The sequence below is a fragment of the Melozone crissalis genome, unplaced genomic scaffold (genome assembly GCF_028551555.1).
Source record: "Melozone crissalis strain CALT ecotype California unplaced genomic scaffold, PUWL_Pcris_2 ptg000039l_1, whole genome shotgun sequence".
NCBI classification, from domain to species: domain Eukaryota; kingdom Metazoa; phylum Chordata; class Aves; order Passeriformes; family Passerellidae; genus Melozone; species Melozone crissalis.
Window position 1 is genome coordinate 5772932 of NW_026535817.1, and position 21211 is coordinate 5794142.

At 38.2% G+C, this 21211-nt stretch overlaps 1 protein-coding gene across 2 annotated transcripts in view; it reads right to left on the reverse strand.

The window, feature by feature from the left end:
* Positions 1–21211, reverse strand: part of INTU (inturned planar cell polarity protein) — a 34188-nt gene that overhangs the window by 6450 nt on the left and 6527 nt on the right. For both annotated transcript variants that reach the window (XM_054283874.1, XM_054283875.1), the window contains exons 3-11: positions 15756–15841; positions 10417–10611; positions 7002–7120; positions 6626–6715; positions 6168–6245; positions 4812–4995; positions 2609–2662; positions 1420–1482; positions 187–408 (exon numbers count right to left, since the gene is read on the reverse strand). In XM_054283874.1, coding sequence (XP_054139849.1) covers positions 187–408; positions 1420–1482; positions 2609–2662; positions 4812–4995; positions 6168–6245; positions 6626–6715; positions 7002–7120; positions 10417–10611; positions 15756–15841 — 1091 coding nt within the window. The remainder of the gene's footprint in view (positions 1–186; positions 409–1419; positions 1483–2608; positions 2663–4811; positions 4996–6167; positions 6246–6625; positions 6716–7001; positions 7121–10416; positions 10612–15755; positions 15842–21211) is intronic.

Here is a 21211-nt window from a genome sequence, read left to right on the forward strand (position 1 = left end):
TGGTTTTTCTTCCTCTGAGGTTCAGAGAATGTGAAACCCAGAAATATTCTTGGGATTGCTTTTCTCTGTGAAGAGAAATGTGGCGACACCCAGCGAAATGCATGGCAAGTGTTGATCTGGTGAATACACAACTCACAAGAGCAGAAGAGAGGCTCAGAGAACGGGCATGCTGCAGCACCAACTCACCAAGCCCACTATCAGTAAGAAGTATCTTGCTTCAGGCTCCCTGTATCCTGTGAAATGTGACTCCTCATCCGGCTGCAGGTGATGCTGTGGGAACACTTCCCGCCAAATCACCAACTGGCCAATCCTCTGCTCTGCTGCCAGCGATAACAGACAGTAGTGCTGGCAATAGAAACCCACGTCAACGAGGTCTTCCTTTGGCAAGTGATTGCCAATCAAGTAACCCTTCATTAAACACAGGAAAGAAGAGTGTTCAGTGAGGCTACAACACCACCACGCAGCACTTCACAGTGCTTTTCATACAGAGATACTCCTGCTCCATGTGCACGGAGATCTTAAGGTTTCTGTCCACAGACTCTTTTTGGTGTACATTTGTCCAACATTGAGCTTTTTCTAAATAATCAAAACACTAAATATAAGCAAATCAGCCATCAGCACATATGCGAGTTATCAAAGGTGAGCTGGGCTTTCCCAGCTTGCAAAACTGCTACAGTGTTAAGGTGCTCGAGTTCTCATTTAATTCTCTAATAAATATAAAATTATTAAATTTTATAAATTAAAAAAAAAATTGGAATTAATAAAATTTCCAAAGAAAATCCATATCACAGTGGTTCCAGCACTAAGGACTTCACAGCTGAAGTGCTCTCATGATAGATACTGCGCAGTTCCACTTCTCTTATAACACCCCTAACACAAAAAACAATTGCCTGATAAAATTCTTAAAATGCAGGTTTTCTTAAAGCAAAGGCTGTTACTTTCCTCTTCGTACTTTTCATTACACTGTCTCCATTTACCAAAGAGAAATAAGGCTATGAATGAGGCCAAAGTGAAAAAAGCTGTCAACACAATTTCTCAAGTCTTGGACTCAAAGACAGATTCAAGACAGAGTACCTGCTATTAAAACATAGGATTGCACAAGAGTTCCCATTAAAATATCCTACAATCTCAGTTGAACAGACTCTTGCTCCTTACTTACTACTCCCTCTTTCCAATCCTTGGACAACGCCAAGAAATTCCAAATTTTAAAGAAGTATTTTTGTTTTTGCTGTTCATACAGTACATAGCATTTCCTGACACTGATTTTTTTCTGTTATGGTGTTTAAGCTTTAGGTCTGTAACTAAAAATACATGCTTAAATCAGTTATATGTTCACCTCAGATTTGTGAGATTCTGAAACATTAAATCAGATTTCTAGATGCATTTTCCTAATCTTTAGGTCTTAATCATTAATATTACCTTGTAAAAGAGACAAGAGCCCAGGATCACATATAATCTTCTCATGTCATAATAATCTTCAGACTGTTGGGGGGGAAAAAGTGTGTGCAATTTTTAATTCTGCATTTTAATATTATCTACCAAATGCAAGTGAACTAATTCCAGCCAATCAATATTTCAATAATTTAATATTTGACCACCTCTTATTACCAGTACAGCAGTTAATACTGAGCATTTCAGGGAAATACCACATTTTTAGCCTCCATTATTGAATTTTGTGTCATTTCAATTTTCTCTAAAAATTTCAGCTTAAAATAACTAGTTTCTATTTAACTGTTATGTGCTGATAAACTATTTTTGTTAGGATATGTTCATTCTCACAGTTAACAGCAAAGTAACTTCAGCATAACTACTGACACCAGGGGCCCTCCTAGAGTAAAATTCACAAGTCAAAGCATTTTTTTCCAGTGTTTGACATTTTACTCAAAATATTCCCATTCATTCATCTTGTATTGCCCAGTGCTCTCCCATTAGCAGCACTGTTTTTAGATAGATGTATTGCATTTTAAGTTAAGTAGGTGGAATCAATTTCTGTGCAATTTATCTGTGCAATAAACTGTGACTCAAACACTGATTTCTGTAAATGATCATCCAGCTTGTTCAGTGCAGGGATTCTTTTGAATAGAATTTTAGAGTAACTTTAGAGTAATTTGGATCTCAAGACAACTATTTCATTACAAATTAAAGCTGAAATGTCTATTTACACCTTGCACAGCTAAGAGTTACTGAAGTAAATTATATTATTATTACCTTCTGTAACATTATTAAAACTAAGCAGAATTTGTAATTGCCTTCTGTAAACTGGACATTTAAATTCTGATTCATAGATGTTTCCAAGTTGGTTCACAATTGCTTGGGAAGGAGACAGTTATTTACACAAAGAAGAAATGTAACAAGAATCACCTCTCTGATTTTTGTAGACATCCCATGGATTTAAATTATATAAAATCATGGATTTTCAGTGACCACTCCTATAGGATTATAATATGTTATAATATTAAGCATGGAGAGAAATTCAGGATAAACTGCTTTTACTCCCACTTCATTAAAAGAAGTTGATGGATTTTGAAAATAGTCTTTGTTTAAACCACTGAATGTGACACCAAGGCAAGGAGATACTGTACAAAGCAAACAAAACCAGAATATTTACCAGCTCTGCAAAATCAGCTGCTTCCAGATCACTCAGTGCTGTGTCAATTTCCATCTGAAATAGTAAAAAAAAAAAAAAAAAGATTTTTTAATACACATTTCCAACACATTAATTTCCAGTAATAGCACATCTCGCTCTGTCTTGCTCATCTCAGATTGGGATTTAAAGTGATTGGATAAAAACTTGCACCTGTTTTTTATTAGTAACATCAAATACCAAGAACACCTGGGGACACCAGAATGAAGACAAATCCTTCCTAATTGCTGGCTATTTTCCTGCTCTTTGAACTGTACCATTTCTCTGTTTATGTGGGCACAAAGGAGATGTCACTCTTTCAGTGTGCTTTAAAACGTGAGGGCTAGAGACAAACCTGGCACATCACTGCATCCAGCTGAGTTTACAGAAAAATCTTTTATCCAATGGATTTAAGTTTTTTGTCTCTATGAAGTCACCAAAACTCTCTCACACATGATTTTTGTTCTATTGGACCTACTTTAAGCTTCCTTATTTCTGTAACTGCAAGAGCTGTTGGTTAAATCAAGTATAACTACAAGTACTTTTCTTGGTCCAAGGCCCTGAAACTCATGACATAAGTGTGCTACTTAATGAAAAGAACCTAAATCACATGGTTGCAAACTTCTTGGGCTGTGTTAGCAGGCTGCCTCCAATTGAAATACAGCCAGTTTTCAAACAGAGAAATGTCAGCAAGCCTGTTGGCACTCAACAACTAATCATCCTCTCAGCTTTTCCCCAGTCAAAATTTAAATGGCTTTCTGCCTGAAGAACTGACATTTTTAGTTTTATATTCCTTACAGAATAGAGTAGCTCTTCATCAAAACTCTGACTGGAAATGTCATCTTCTGCAACAACAAAACTTTTCTGGCAAATGGGAATGATCTCAAAGAACGCTGGAAAGTGATGCCTGTATTATAAGTATCAATGATGATGTTTCCTAAGTACTTTTAAAACTTATTGTTTTATAAGAAAAAAGCAGCCTGCAAGCTGAACTGGAGAGCAAGGCACAAGAGAGCCTCTCTACAGAAACTTGAGAAGTAAGAAAAAAGCATGGAAAGACTCCTGATCAACAAATTGTAAAAAAGCAGTAAAAACCCTGCAGTGTAAGGTGGAAAGAACTAAATAATGATCAGTCTGTGACTAAAGATAAAGGAGAAGATAATTCTCCTTTAAAGGAGAAAAGGGAGAAGGCCACATTAGCAAAGAGAAATCTGTTTAGGAACAATGGCACAGGCCAACATATTTTAAACTGGAGTCACAGATACCAAAGTAATGAAAGTGAGGTTTACAACTGGCAGCTAAAATGTTATTAATGTTATAATTAAATAATTATTATAACCTGTATAATTATTACATAATAAAATTATATAATAATTTAATTATTAAAATAAATTATTAAAATTTATATAATTAAGTTATAATTAAAATTAAAGTTAGTTACTGTGATCTACCTTTTGTCTTACTACTGCTTAAAGCACAACTCAGTTTCTAACATGGAGGTAACATGGCACAGTGAAATGGTGCAGAAAAACTACCTGTCTAGCATCAACAAACCACATGTAGGTATTTATTTTGATTCTGTAACAGCCATTTATAACTCTCCTAAATTATGAGAAGTACACGTGTCACCTTGATTTTCTAAGCCTTCTGATTTTATATTCTTGTAACAAACTTACTCACACACTTGATGTAAATAATTTATTGTTTTGCATTCTTTTATGGAGGAGGAGAAATTTGATAGACTGTTGATTTGTCCAGTGTCATTGGAGAGGCGACACTGTCACCCTCCAATCCGTCACTTTTAGAATCTATCAATGCTGGAGTCAGAAATTAAAAAGTTCCTTTTACCTTGAAAAGAGCATCACATTCTTTTGTGTCCTATAGTGACACAAATAGGCTTCTAGAATAATATTTCCTGCCTACCAAAATACTTGAATGGTTAAAATCAAACACAGAGCTACATACCAGGGGCTGCTTTCTCTGCTCTTCCTAGATTACTCTAAAGTCACCAATCTACACTCACAAGAGCAATCCTGTGGGAATGGTGGTGTAGCTCAAAACGTGAATTTCACAGGAAAACAGACCATCTAGCACGGGCAAAGCACTTAGGTAAATCAGAGAGGAAGAGCACTGACTTTTTGGCGTGTCATGGCCAGGAAAAGCTGGAGAGACGTGAGAAGGAGCTGACCTTGACTTGCTGGGGCAGCGTCAGCCAGCGCAGCGCGGGGAGGCTGCCCGGGAGCAGGGCACTGCAGGGATCCTGCAGCTGGGCACTGCTGCCAGCCTGGGACCTCGCAGGATGGAGGGCACGCTGGAAGAACAGGCTGAAAAAATGATCCAGGCGAGAAGCATTTTCCACCTGGCAAAAAGCACTGGACAAACATGAACTGCAAGTTAGAATAGCTCTGAGAAATGTGCAGCTTGTTTATATAACCCTCAGTGACACACAACCCTTTTTGCAGCATCATGCTACATTTGGTTTTTTTTTAACGTGAAAAAAATGGTTTTTTAACATGAAAAAAATCCACTAGGCTGATATCCAGGCAGTACCTATAAAGAGCAGATTAAACCAGTATGGTGTTACCATAGAGCAGTGTCACTGACATGTTTTATGAAAAATCCTTTTGCTAGGATTTCTCTCCTGAGAAGCTGAGAGGCCTCAGGAACAAAATGTAAACAATGATTATCAGCTGCTGTGGACTGCAACAGGTGGATCCGTGATTGGTCTTGTGTGGTTGTTTTTAATTAATGGCCAGTCACAGTCAGCTGGCTTGGACACTCTGGTCAGTCACAAGATTTTATCACTCCATTCTTTTCTTTGCTAGTCTTCTGATGAAATCTTTTTATTCTTTTAGTATAGTTTTAATATATCATTTTTTAATATAATACATATCATAAAATATTAAATCAGCCTTCTGAAACATGGAGTCAAGATTCTCATCTCTTCCCTCATCCTGGGACACCTGTGAGCACCACCACAGAGCAGCTTAAGGTGAGTGAAACATCAGCCTCATCCTTTTGGAAACTGAGATTTGCTCTTTTTCATTCGCTATGGCATACATTAAGCCTGAATTAAATGCAAGAACATGGGTAATCCACCTGGGCAGTTTTATTTAGGTAACAGTCAGACTGAAAGTCTCCTGGGTCATTTCCAAATGCAGAGAAAGACACTAGCTCTGCCAAATGGAGCTTGGCACTCCAGACACTCACTCTGGACAAGTCCAGAGTGTTTACTATGTTAAAAATGTAACATTGATACACATGTATCTGTCACAGACACAGAGGGTAACATTTGCTGAGTGCTGCTGACATCCACAGTGACTTGGATAATGGGAGTGACAAAGCCTGCTGAAACAGTATCTTACTAATGTTAAGGCTGAAACCGAAAGGCAAGACCAACAGAATTCCTGTTTTTATACAAGTGTAAAGGAACATGCCAAGATATTCCCTGGAAACATTAAAATTAATCCTAATATTTGTCTTTTTCGGTGAGCACCAATGAAAAATGAGTGACTGAAAAGAAAATACTTCTGCAAGAACTCACCTGTCCAAAGAACTGTACATGAATGTCAGGGTCCTGACAACATTCTGAATCATGTTCCTCAGCTGATAAAGTGGCACACTGACAAGTAAAAATTAAAACATTTTTATGATGAATAAGCCTCCTAGAATACGTAAACATGTAATATTACTATTGTTATTCAGCAGTCTCTGCAAAGAACTTGAGTTTACCAAATCCTAGGATATTACTCTTTTCTAACTTACAGATATTTCTGGATCTTCTTCTCTTCAGAGGAAATGAAAAAGAAATTATAACAATGGATATATGAAAGACATGGATTAACTCAATCAAAATAGTGAAATCACAGACATAAAAACTAGTTACAGTAAAAAGAGAACATTTTAAGCCCTTTCTTGCCTTTTTTTGTTAGAAGAGTACACACAATAAATTTGAGGACACAAAATTTAAAGGAAAACAAAACCTTTTCCTTTGAAACTCACTTTTCTTCAGGAAGGCCAATGACCAGCAACTTGTCAGATGCTTTCCAGTAAACAACTTGAACAAGTTTTTCACACAAGAACAGGGAGGAGCTAGAAAAATGAAACCAGAAGCGTTTCTGTTAACACTGTGAAGTTACAAAGGAGTTGAAAATCATTTCACTGAATTAAAAATCCTACTCACTGCTACCCACTACAACAAAACTCCCCCAAATCCATTTACATCCAGGCTGAGCACTCCAACTGTTGTAGTTAAAGAGTTACTGCCTAAACAGCTTGAGTTGCTCTGGTTTGTCTAGAACTTGATGCATGACCCCTGTTTGCTGTGCATGTATGTATAAAAGAATAAAAACAGAAATTACATTGCAAACACTTTTACCTGATAATCTCGGTACCAGTAACACTTTCCAGTATGTCAGACAGTGTGAGAAATATCCCTCTCACACTTTTCAGTTTTTGGGATGCTTCAGATATGGGGTACTGATAAATAATTTCTTGCTGTGAAGAAAGTTAGCTGTTAGTTGAGTAAGCCAAAACAAAATCCCTCCAAAAAATACCCACAGAACACAAGATAATGATTTTTTTTGTGGCAACAGTTGGTTTTTTTTTAAACATGAAATCTTTTATCATATCCTTTTATAAGACATTGGAACCAGCATTGTGCTGCATGGGCATACTGGAAAGTTCTAAAAGGCACATCAATTTTTCTACAGCTGGAAATTCTGTATTTTATAGAAAAGCATGACTTATTTAAATTAATTATTACATGGAGAAATGTAAAATGACAAGCAGCGTGGCCACTGCAACTTAAAGCTTTAAGTACACTGTTAACATATCTGATGCCAAGAGAGGGGAAAAAATTCTTTATTGTGAGGGTGCTGAAATTTTAAAATACACCACTAAGATTTCTCATGAAACATCTGACCAGATACACTTACACAAGTCATTTGAAACTAAAGCTCTATAGACATAAATATTTGTGAGATATTTTTCTCTTTCTAACCATTAAAAAAAAAAATCATTCTTTTATTCAAGCACTTTCAAGAACTTCATTATTTCAGCAACTATAACAGTATAGGAATAAGCAAACATGATTGCCCCTCATTTATTGCTTCCTGCCAAATCATGATGGGCCATTATTTTTTTTGCATTGTCTCCACTGCAAAGATTATAGTAAATTATCTTTCTCCACAAACAAACGAAACACAGGCATGATTAATTTCCCTGTTTATGTCACTAATCACATTCAGCCAGTGCCAACACCCATTAAAAATTTTTCCTTCATCAAGACTAAAAGAATGCAGAATTTCATTATAGAAGGACCTGACAAAGTCTTCATTTATATCCAATTTAATTAACTCTATTTAGAAATACTCATTAGCGACAAGGATCTGTTTTCTGCAATCAATCCCTCAGCTGGAGAAACCCTGCTGTTTTCCAATTGCAGCATGCAAAGGCCTAGAGAGAGAATTTTTCTCCCCCCCATCCACTATGAACTGGGGCTTTTAGACAAAATTTATTTGAGAATGACCTGAACACATTCCCAGGGAAAGAAAAGCCAAGTGTAACAAACAGGCAGAATGTTATCATGTATGGACACAGTGATTTAGCAAGGGCCAGCACATGCCACCAGATCAGCTCTCTCCAAAGCAAGCCCAAAGGTCACAGGCCAATGACAATGGAATTAATAAATACAAGCAGCTCATTTCTTCAAGTGTAAATCCTCCCTCAACCCAGCCCCAAACCTGGACAGAATCTTCCAGTAACAGCAGAAGGAACATGAACATTATTCCTTTTAAGACACGCTATTGCCAAAACCAGGTCATATACAAAGACGTGAGTGTTGCACACTGCTACAAATAATGTATAATTGCAATACCCACCTTAAACTAAAATATAAAAAGGCAGAATTGACCTTACTCACTGAGGAACTGTTACCATAGGGACACACATCCCAAATGATTCCAAATACTTCCCTGTAGAGCTGAGCAGACAGAGCTTACAAGTCTTAAAGCTCATTAATTCTATTTTAGGTGCCAAAAGCTCCCAAGTGGAACACTTATTTACAAGTTGCAGTTGCCACAGTTGACACAGATGTGATCTGCATACTGTGCCTCCCATGGATACGGGCAAAGCAGCTTCTTAAAGGATCATTCTATTTCTATTGGGCAGGACAGCTTTGGTGTACCATAACTTCATTTAAAGTACAGTTTAAACTAAATGTGGGACAGTACATCTACAGGATAGAAGCTGCATGAAGTACAGAAAATGAAATTAAAGACAAATGCCTTAAAGAAGGAGGCATTCTTTTGCAAGGAAATGTTATAAAGAGCTTCATTATATCAGCAAAGCATCTCTCGGCATATTTGGGGCTGCATAATTGCCACCAAGACTTCTCAGGAAACAATTATTTCATGTTGTGAAGGGACAACAGGGGCATTACAATCCCTCTTTTACCTCTGCTCAGTGTTCAGGATTAATCCACTCCTTGGGAGAACGTAAAGGAACAATGGGGCAAGAAACCAGCACTCAGTTTACTGTCAAGAGCAGAATTGCAATCAGGCTTTTACATGTGGAAGAGAGAAGCCAGAGGCCTTGAAATTATTTTTTTAAATATTTCATAAAGTTTATGTGGTCAAGAAAACACTGGTCTTGGACTAGTACATATTATGGTATCATGCAATTTTCTAGGGTTCTCCTTCCCAGGCCTGTCTCTAGAAAATAAAATTAAACCCTATTTTGTGTAGCTGTAACACTTTTTCTCTATTACCCACCACCAAGAGAATGTAGATTTGTATCAGTTGAAAAATACTATTAAAAAAAAAGTAAAGGTATCTCAATCTAAGGATAAATTCCAAGGGAGAGAAAGCAAAATGTTTTCTTTTTGCTCCCCACTCCATCACTGTCCTGCCATCTTAGTCCCTGGGCACTGGAAAAACCTGTGCTTTGTTTGATGGCTCCTCAGCACAGATTATACAGGGTCACTGAGACACAATGCTAAATTTGAGAATTCACACAAAAGCAGAAGAGTTTTTTCCCCAAATGTCTGCTCCTAAGAAGTCCACTTTGTCCCCTTGTCACTCCCAGACTGGGCAAGAGGCCAAGCCCAGCTTTGTGTCCCTGCCTGGAGAGGAATATCTGTAGCTATGGCTACACCCTGAACAACTACACAAACTTACACACCCACCGGCAACATTTTCCTGAGGAACACAATAAGGAAAGAGTGAAAGGAAGCTTTACAGGATAAATAAAAAGTACTTCAGTGGCTCTAAAAGCTGCCCAAGCAAGAATCAGCAGCTGACTGCTACCAGCAGACATGCCAGAGCCCTCTAAGAAAAGGCACATTAGCATTTCAAAACAGGAGAGGCCAGACAGATTATGGATGAGGACTGCCAATAGCTCCTGCAGGGGGATATTTCTTAGACCACCAGGCAGATCCTGGTGTTAAAAACCTCCAGGTCAGCATCCCAGAGCCAGCCTGGCCCTAGGGAATGCACCTTGGCTGTGGAGTCACCACCTGGCTGCTCCTCACCTGACTTCAAGGCCAGCCAGGAGTTTGTCAGCAGTGATGCTGAAATTTCACACCTTATCTCTACCAAAATGGCTATTTTATGGATGACTCCCAACTCCAAACAATTAGGAGGATTTTTGGTTTATTCTTTTACATCAAATGTCCTAGGAGCTGCTGTGGTCAGTGAGCTGAGGGTGACTGATTAAGGCACATACCTCATCCTTTGGTGTCCCAGAGTCAGGCACATACCTCACCCCTGGGTGTCCCAGAGTCAGGCACATACCTCATCCCTGGAGGTCTCAGAGTCCAGTTTCAGTGTGAGGAACATGACAATGTGAGGCACATCCTGCTGAGGCTCCACAGCGTCCTCTCCCCACAGCAGCCGAGCCAGGTTGCTCATGCTTGACTGTGTCTGTTTGTTCCTTGGCTCAGAAGTCCCTTCAGCCTCAAACACCGAGGTCTCAAATGTCAGTTTAACCTATTAAGGTAATTAATTACTGTGAGAATGAGGCTGTACTTCCAATTACTTTGCAGTAGCAGATGAAACAGATGGAGTTGGAGCCCTTTAAGAGGTTAGGTTTTCTCAGCCTCAGCTTTACTGAGGAAGATGTAAGCAAACAAAATTCCTACTGTTTCAAGAAAACCAATGATACATTCAGCATTACATAACCAGTTATTACAAAGGACAAAGCCAGCTATTACATGGTCTATGAACCATGTGAGTAAGCATGTGGTTTGCTGTGTTTTCATACTTAATTCTTATGGTTTTGAGAATGGAAAAATAGACTTACTGCTCTGGCTTTGTCTGAGCACAAAAACCCATTACTGTGCCTTTGAAACACACACAGTATTTGACTTTTTCAAAATGTCAGCAGTTTCCTAAGTACATATCCTGAAGGCTCTTTCTTGAGCATTTCTTTGCCGTTTTGAGCGCACTGACACATTTGCACAGGGAAATCCATTTAAATTTACACTGGACTGCAAAAGTCTGGTAAATTGTAATGGTAGCAATTCTTTCATTTTCAATATGTTAACTTTCCTTTTTTTAACTATAAAATCAGAAAATAAGAGTTTTGTTGCTGTATTTAACAATTTACACAACTACCAAGTAACCTAAAAATTACTTACATCCCTTACTGTGCTATGCCTTAAGAAAAAAGATCAGAACACAAACACATCATCCTCTCCTAAACAAAACCTTTAAAGCTTACATGATCAAGCTGATTTTGCAAAAAAAAAAAAAAAAAAGTTTACTGACCCTTATTTCCCAAATAAGTTTAAATCCAGGAGTTTTAGAATAAATGAGTATTTCCTGACACACAACATATTATCCAAACTTCACGTGGAAACATGTTTCAAAATTTGCCGTATAGACCTACTTTAAGCCCTAACTTAAAAATATTGTGTTTGTTACTTGTCTCAGCAGTGATGAAAGTGATTTTTTATTTTGTATGAACACATGATCCTAAGTATGAAAGGCGGAGATGTGAGAAACACTTATCTCTTGAGTGAGCATAAAAATGCTAGTTCCAAGGAGAAGAAATTCATTTATGTTCTTGGATGAGACTTTATTTTTTAACAAGCTGACTAAAGATACATTTGGACTAAGTGGGCATGCTCTTAGTTTCCTCCTTCACATGTTTTTACTCAAGACTGTTTATCTGCCTTGAAATACTGCAACATGGGAAGTTCTGAACATAATACATCACACCAAATCCTGCTAGTTAAAATCAGTGGCAATTTAGCCTGAGGACTGATGCAACAAAATCCATTTTTTTCTCAATTGCAATAAATTTTGAGAAGCCCAAGCAGATAATTTATACATTTAAAGACAGATCATTTTTGCCGTCGTGCATGTGTGTACACAAACTTCAGGAGAGGAGTGCCAGCAAGAAATAATGATGCTTTAAAACACCCACTGCCTGTCAGACTGGCTCAGAGACAAGTGCCATCATCAGCTCTTACAGCTACATTTGTCACTGCTTGCCATCTTCCACTTCACTCCCTCTCCCAACACTTTGCACTGATTTTCCCCTCTCCTATTTGGGCTGCTATCAGTCTTTTTTTCTCCTCCTCTTCCCTGGTACTGCTCTCCTGTCCTGCACCACCTCTTTCTTTTCTGGCAGTACCTCATCCCTCACCCTCTCCTCACCAGTCCAGTTTTGATTCCTGACAAGGAATCCAACTCTGCTGAGAAGCAGCTGCTTTCTAAGAGCCAGTAACTTGATAGCTGACAGTTTCACAAGAGTGTGTTTTCTTCTCCAGCATTCTGAGACTTGGTTCTGTTTCTCTGTCACGCCATCTGCATATATTTCAGAATATTTCCTCATACTCTAACTTCTTACAGATTTCCTTAAGGCTCAATAGTTATTTCTCTCAGCTTCTACTGCATCTTGTCTCTGGACATTTAGCCATGACACTCAGGCTACAGTCTCTACATTAATGACACACAGATGTCATTCTTGCTGCAGTCTATCTTTTAGTCTCCCAATTAAAATAAAAACAAACTTAGTCTGTCTTGTCTTAAGAGACACAACCATAGGATCCTCCAGGGAAGAGCTCAAAACAAACTGGACTGAACAGAGCTTTAACTCTCTCTCAGTCTGGAGTCATCCATGCTGCCTCCCACATCACTGAATAGAAATGGACCAAGAGAATGCATTTCAACATATCCTAAATATATATATAATTTTTTTTGTGGAGAAGAAATCAATCTTCATCCTGAGCAGTGCATAGGATCTGATTAAACATGACTACTCAAGTCCCCTTTTATAAGTAGTGATTGTGAAATCTTCCACAGCTTTGATTCCATTTCTCCTGAAGAAAATCAGTTCAATGCACAACAGAAAACAGAAAATGACATGAAGAATGAGAAAAGCATTAATATTCCACTCTATGTTTCATGCTCATGTTCTCAATACTTAAAACATTTCTCAAGCAGACTTTAATCAAATGGCAAGAAGGTGGCAGGAACAGCACACTGTGAGGGACATGGATCATCATTTTCTGCTTAGGGAGGGTGACAAAGTGGAACATGACAGAGCTCTCCAGAGCCATGGCAGGGTAAGACATGAACAATTAACTTCTTCTCAGAACACAGGAACATGGGGGTCTGACATGCACTTGGTTAGATGGCAATTTGAAAGCCAGTGATAATTAACATAATACAAATCAGTCACATAAATCACTGCCCCAGATTGCTGTGGAGGTCAAAGGAATTTTAAGAAACAAAGGAGAACATAGAAACCCTTAACTGATACTACAAGTCCTTGCTGGAAGCTGGAAAGTAATGATTGGAAGGTCACTCTGTATTTAATCTGCTTCCTAATACCATGATACATTTCTCAGTGTAGAAACAGAAAACAGAGCTGTTGTGCCACTGGCCTGCCCCAGAAAGGCATGATTTCATCTGCAAGAAAGCTGCATGCTTGGAAGATGGATTTCATTACAGACAGAGCTGGGGGCACTGCCTGCCTTTTAAAGGCTGCCTGCTGCTTCCTGTTCCCGGTATCTGTTTGCCATGTGCTTATGGTCTGCACAACTGCAACTCAAAATTTCAGCCTGAAATTTCTCATTCTAGATGTCTGCCTCAGGCTGGATAGTTTTAGCAAGTTTTGAGTAAAATGGTTCTGCAACTTCTGAGTATCAGAGTAAAGAAGAGTATATTCCTTCAGCATATCTTGCCCTTCCTCTTCTGTATTCTCTGTCTTGTGGTGCTAGGAAACAGCAACCATTTTGAAAGGACTAATGTAGCACTTGGACTTCTATTACTCACTAAATGCACTAGACCAGCCCTTTCAAGCCTAGATCTAGTTGTCTAATCTGAGGTAAGGAAAACAAAATTCTGGAAACACAATAATGAGATATTTTATGTCACATAGTGCAATTGAATCTAGGTAGTCAAGTTTTTAAAATTCCAGCAATTTTTAACATGAATCCAGAGGAATAGGGACTTCACTTACAGAAATAACATAAGTAAAAAGGCTTTAAATTGCATATTTTTTGATATTCTGCAAGGTAAGATCAATGAAAACACTAACAATTTGGCTTGTATTACAAAATGTCAGCTACAACAACCCTCTGTTCCTTCAGCAGCACGATTGCAGCGCAGTGCATTGCAAAAAACCCAGAAGTCTGTATTTACATCTCCACTAGTCTATTCTAGCCACCACTTGTCTGGCTTGACTCAAGCTGCCCAGTGGAAAAGGAATAATTGCACTTTAATGAAAGGATTTGGAAAGCCACCATGACAAACTGTTCCACAATTCAAGTAATCTCTGCCTGCCTGACAGATTTACTGACAGAGCAAACACTGACACTGCATCACCAGAACTGCTCCGTCAAGGGCTGCATTCGGGCAACAAGAAATACCCACACCCTCATCTGGAGAGGGTGCAATCACACACACTGCATCATCTCTGCCTTTTTCAGCATTCTGTATTTAATAACAGTTACAGCAACTCTCTATTTGGTCAAAGGCTTTTCTCCCATGGAGCTCTGCCAGTACCTGACCACGGCTCCGGTAGCTCAGGGAAACTTCAGGCTGTCAGGTATCTTGCAAAGCTTCCTGAACTGACATCCCCAGCACTCAATCTCACTGCAACTGAACATATATTTCCACAGAAACTTGCAAATAGACCTTTGTGTTCAAGAAAACAAATTTCCACTTTAAAAAAATCTCTGGACTATAAAATATGTATTATTATCATTACCTTGTATATTCTACCTGAAGAAAAACTACCAAGAGACACTTTAATTTTTAACCTGCTCCTGCTCACACCTCATACACATAAAAGTTTCAACTTTTATTTTGTCTTCCTGTCCATCAGGAAGTGTATTTAAGCAGAATAACTCAAAATATTCCATTTTATGCTAGTAACATCCTAGGTAAGTAACATTCTCCTGGCTTAGCTCTGAAACAGCTATCTAGTTCTTCATTACTTCTTTAATTCTTCATTAGAGCTCCAAAATGATTCAGCTGGAAGATCTATGCACTAAGTTTTGGAAAAAAAAAAAATCATTTATCAGATTTTTTTGAACTTTTCTTGGTACCAATTTTTATTACTAACTTTTATCAGTTTCATCACTGTGGAGTTTTGAAAGATCTTGAAAGTATTCAATCTAACATCTCTTAGAACCCCAAGAATTAATTTTTGTATTTAAGTATTAAACCAGTATCAATTTTACAATTTAAGTGCTCTTAAATGTTTTTAACAGCACTCCATGTTAACTCAGGCTTGTTTTTACTGTTGTGGTTTGTGAGTCTTGTTTATATTGATGAAGACATAATTATTCTATTTAAGTATTTTCAGAGCAATTATTACCATTTTAAACACAGTAATTGGCAAAAAAAACCCCACTACTACTCTGCTGACCTGTTGATTTTTCAGCTATATAGACATCAGCACCTATTTTCATAGAATTTTTCTGATTCTGATCAGAATTAAACTCTGAAATTTCTACTCTGACTGAAGTCAAGCAACGCAGTTAAAAGACAATGGAGGAGGTTTTAAGAAAAAGGCCACCTAAATTTTGTTTCCTCAGGAAAAAAAGGGCTAGAAGCAGTACTAACTTTTAGAGAGGATTTTTGGAATAAATGTTCAATAGTACTGTATACTGTACCTGCATAGGACCTGGAATGCAAGACAAAACCCTCTCTATGTTTTCAGAATTCACATCGACATCATTTACAGCAACAAGAACATCTCCTGGAGGTGGAACAGACAAGACATGAGAAATTCAGTTGCTACTCCATCACAACACAGAGCAAAACAAAGTTATTAAAAAATAATTAACATGCCATTCAAGCTGTCACAAATGTCCATTTTGTTATATTTAAGTAGATGTTTGCTACTTGTTTAGCATAGTTACATTTTAAGCCTGGACTTGGCAAGAAAGATGTCATCAAGGGCAGAAATAAAGCACTGCAAGGTTCAGTGTGTATTTCAATTTTCCAGGGAGAAGACTTGCTCAGCTCCAAGTGACACAGTGCTAATGACATGCACACCATGGAAAAGCACAGCCTGAGTCTCTGAGGTCTCTCCACTCCCTGATAATCTACTCAAGGCCACAGAATGCTCAAGTTCAGAAGAAGACTGGCAGTTACCATTATTTCTATGTTCTGCCTTGGTTTTAAATACCTGCAAATTGCAACTGGGGTTTTTCCCAGGTACAAGGTCCATTGCTCAAAACCAACAGGGATCAAAATCAAGGCCAACAAGAGACAGAACATCCTTCTTCACCATCAGTAAGGACACACTGATTACCTCCAAAACCCAACCAATATTCCTCTTTAACACACCAGGTAATCAGTTGCTCACTCTTCTTTTACATTAAAGGGAAACTCATTCCTACTCCCTCTGAATGCAAAACCAAGAAAAGGCTACATTTTATTCTACATATAAAAATGTTTAAAGTTTTCTTCTTCAAGAAACAGCTCTCTCCCTAAACTCTGTGCTTCTTGATGCACAGCACAGTTAAGTTTTAGTCTGTCCAATCTTCAACATAACAGTAATTCAAAGACAGAAAAGCTCAAAGTTAAACAGCATTTAAAAGGAACTCAGTAAGTGCATGCCAGAGCCCCAGGACATGAAAATTAGTAATGAAAAGCAGAGCACTCAGGCTACTCTAATATAACAAGAATTATAAACAGGATTACTATGTTCTTTGCTAAGGACACTGCATTACAGATCATTACCCACAACTACAAGAGAAAGCATAAATTGCTCTTGTACTCATCTTAAACTCATCTCCTCAAACAAAAGTTGTTTGTGTTCTGTTTGTTTGACTGGATCTTTAGGAATTCTGCTGTAGAGCCATTCAGGGGAGCTGCACACACTTTGTGAAGACCAGGATCCACACCTCAGCACTTGAGGGAATGTTTTGGAACCACCAGGGTGGAACTGACAAAGCCACTTGGAAGGGAGAAGAGCCATCAGTATTCACATGTTACACACTCCAAGGGTTTTATTTACTCAACGCCTAATGTACACATGTAAAACTTTCATTGCAGCAGTAAATATTTATTCCATCCAATTGGTAAAAATGTAATCATGGACCATACATGGAACAGTTTTCCAGAGCACACAGCCCAAGCAGCCCTGTAAGGCTGCCTTCCTTCTGCCAGAAAATCCTGTATCAAAGAAAAGCAACTTGATACACAACAGAAAATCTTTACTGATAAGTGTGGATTTTCCAGAACTGGGGGTGGAGTGTTTGCATTTTTTGCTACTTTTCTTTTTGCCACCCACAACAGTCATCAAAGAATAGAGACTATGAACTATCAGAATAAATAACATGACTGGGCAAAGTATGAGCTGTGTAAAATGATGAACTCAGAGTAGTCTTAAAGCAGGACATGACCACAAGATCTACTCAGTGTGATAATTAACTGCAGGGAAAGAGTTAATACATGCAAGTTGTACTTTGTAAGAGCTTGACATCTACATTTTGTTTGAGAATTGTTTCTTGCCCTTTAGCAGTGTGAAAAACTTACAGAAAGATAAATTCAGGTCTTCAGACACCAATTATGTTAAAAAATTAATGCAATTGTATTAAGTTTAATCTAATTTCACTTACCTAATGATTGAATAATTCATTTTAAGTGAAATCAAAGTGTATATATAATATATACAAAATAAATAGCTTTGTCAATTGTTTAAGTTAGTCTAACTCAATGGTCTGCAGATTTAAGTGAAACCATCCCACTCTAAAACATCACTGAATTAAAGATATAGGGAGAAACATCAGAATAAAGGATCACTCATGAACCACCACTGCAACAGAGGAATTTTCTTCAGGCAGCTCCAGGATATCATTCCTTACAAATGTACCTTCAGAAAAAAGACAAGTCCTTCTGGAAGAAAATAGTTTAGAATATGTATTAGGAAGAGGCTGTTCCCTGTGAGGGTGGTGGGGCCCTGGCACAGGGTGCCCAGCAGAGCTGTGGCTGCCCCATCCTGGCAGTGCCCAAGGCCAGGTTGGATGCTGTGGTGTGGGCAAAGGACTGGATGACATTTAGGGACCCTGCCAATCCAAACTGCTCTATGATTCTGTGACTCTTTTCAAGGAACGAAGTAAGCTTTACTTAAATATCATAACAATCAATGATCAAGCTTTTCAGGGCTGTCACTTACTGTGGAAAGATTCTCAGTTCACAAAGCAACTTTAAGACATCCATGCATGTTCTCGGCACAACGTTAAGCAGGGCTGAACTTTACCTGAGTGATGAAACAGAACTCTACTTTATTTCTTCTCACCAGAAGAGACTCCTCACACCCAGTCAGCAGCAACTAAGACTAGGATGTGTTGATCTCAAACACCCAGTCTGCACACAGCTGCTGGAATTATTCCTGCCTCTTTAAGGACAGAGTTTAGCAAAGTCTTCGGCACTGCTGACATCCCTAGAACGTTTATTTCAGAGCTGCCTATCTCTTTGCCACTTGAGGCACAAGACTATGACTTCTGTTAACCATCCCTTCCCTAGAGATAAACCTGCAAGCACCATTTCCAAAAGTAGATGCCCACTGGATTAAGCCCAGGGACACTGACTGGCAATTGAGCACAACTTCCATACTGTGATGGGAAGGGCACATTTTTTTTCCTGATATGAAAATCAAACGGTTCCCACGGGAGAGGATGGAGGACACTTTTGTCATGGAATCCTGATATTTAGTTTGCTCCATTCTTGGTAAGGAGTTGGTGGGAGCACTTAGAAAATTCCCATATGCCTTTCCAAAAAGGGCAAACTATGGAATGCATTCCTACTGAAGAAAGGCAGATCAATTACTTGTTTTATATGTTAGCAGGCTGCTTTCATCCACACCAGTGCTGCTGTGCCTCAAGAGGCGAGTAAAAGAATAAAAGCCACATCCCAAACGCCACAGTGAGAGCACAGCAAAGCTTACACAAACTCTGCTTCCATCCTGTGAGCCCAACATGTCTACTCTGGAGAGTCTTTTCAACAAATACACCATGTATGGTAATTTCACATATAAATCACAATCTCTCCCAGTATTTTGGTCCTTTCAAGGGCTTTTTTTCCTGACAGGACTCTAAGAACATAGACCTTTCAATTGAAATCTGCAATAGCAGCTGTAGCTTTTGCATACATGTTCAAAACTGGATTATTATAGCCCATCTTTACTATCAAACACAATTACTTCTTGTCAGGGGGGAGTTTTCACAATTTTTTGACAATTGTACACACTGATAAAGTATCATACTGAGAAGATTCATGCTGAGCTATTTGGCTATGAGAGCATTAAGATTCTTTCAAAGAGGATAACAACAGTACATTTTCCTGGTGAAAAGAGCTTTACTGCATTTTCAGTGTCACTGGAATTAATTTTTTACTTTTATTATGATAAAAATGATGCTCAACAGCATTTAAAAGAACTTTTCCCTGGCATGAAGCCAACATGTTTCAATTTGAAGGGGACTGGGAACCAAATTATAATGGCATTACCTATCACAACCCTTTTTTGTGAGGATCTAAACGTATTTTGAGGTTTTCATTTTTGAAGATATGCTCAAAGTTTTCCACAGCAGACCAAACTCTGCATAATGTTACAAATTAACTGAAGCAAGGAAAAAGTTGTGCCAAAAATACAAAAGACACTTAAAAAGCACTTAAAAAGATAGAAGCAACTCTATTTCATCTTAACCAAAATGAAAGCGGCAGCGAGTTTAAAAATCAATGAGGGCTTTTCTGTTTTGAAAATTTAAGATGGATGCTGGCCTGCTAAATGTAAAAAAAAAAAAATAAAAAATAAAGGAACTGATAAACAACACATGGATTGAGTGCCATCTTCTTGGAGTTACAAAGCAGGAGGGTTTTTTAGCTTGCAAAACTGTTGTGTTTGCTTTCATATGGTCAGTGCCTGCATTCCACTTGGTTAATAAAGTACAGCAACAAGACTGACGACTTCCATATGCAACCTTCAAACCAAAAATTAAAGTGTGTTGTGCAAATAATAAACAGATGTTTGAAGTGTTCAAAGCTATAAAGGACACACATTTCAAAACAAATAGGGGAAGCCACCTGAGGAAAGTGATTATTAAGGATGGAAAAAGAAGTTACTTCTAAAAATGCCGAAGCATAAACCACTTTGTGAGTCAAAATGAGTGCTGCAAACTGGTGACCAGGAAGACAACCAGATGTCATTTTAAAGCATGTATTTTTAAAGGAAAAGATAATTTGGATTTGGCTCACAAAAGACTACTGCCAAGCTGGTCTGGACCACTGAAATATTATAAAGCTACACAAGAACAGGTTAATGTTTATACACATACAGGTCACTGGATATAAACAAAGTTATCAGCAGAGCAGCCAGCAGGCATCATGCTGTGCTGATAAGGTATTCCTCATTTTGATAACCTAAGAAGCTGCTCACATTGTGCTAATTCTTCAGCTTTAGGCGGAGCACAAAACCATCCTTTATTGGCTGTTTCTACAATTCCCCATATGACTCTTAAAACCTGCTTTGATCAACAACAACTGAAAGGCAAAGTTCTGTTGTTATTGTGCTTGAACTTTCTGTCCAGCTTCAGCTGCTGTGACGATCTGAGGAGCTACCTATTGAACTCTAGTTGCTTCTAAAGCAGGCTCTAGGTGTACACCACAGCTATCCCATCCTGTGATGTGCAGTACAGAAGCAGTAAACCCAACAGATTTTTGACAAGAACAGCATTTTTTTACTGTATATTCTTTAAGCAGACTAGACTGAAATCTGAGCATCTAATTAATGCAAAGCATCCCTATTTCTAGACACCACATAAAAATTCCAGAGTACTGAGCTTCACTATAGATATATAATTTGAAAGTATTTTTATGTGAAAATCATATATTTTCCACTGTTGGCACTGAACACAGCTCATTTTCCCAGTTAAGAGCTGAATAACCCCAGTATGCTTAAAACTATTTCATTTCCAATGTGCAAAAAAAAAGGCTGATGATAGCCTGGGACATAATAAAGTGCAAGACTCCTCTTAGATGAACTTAAATGTTCTTCTATTTCAAACAAGCTAAAAACAAACCCACAGTCTCTGTCCCCACTAGATCTGGGAAGCATTAAGTG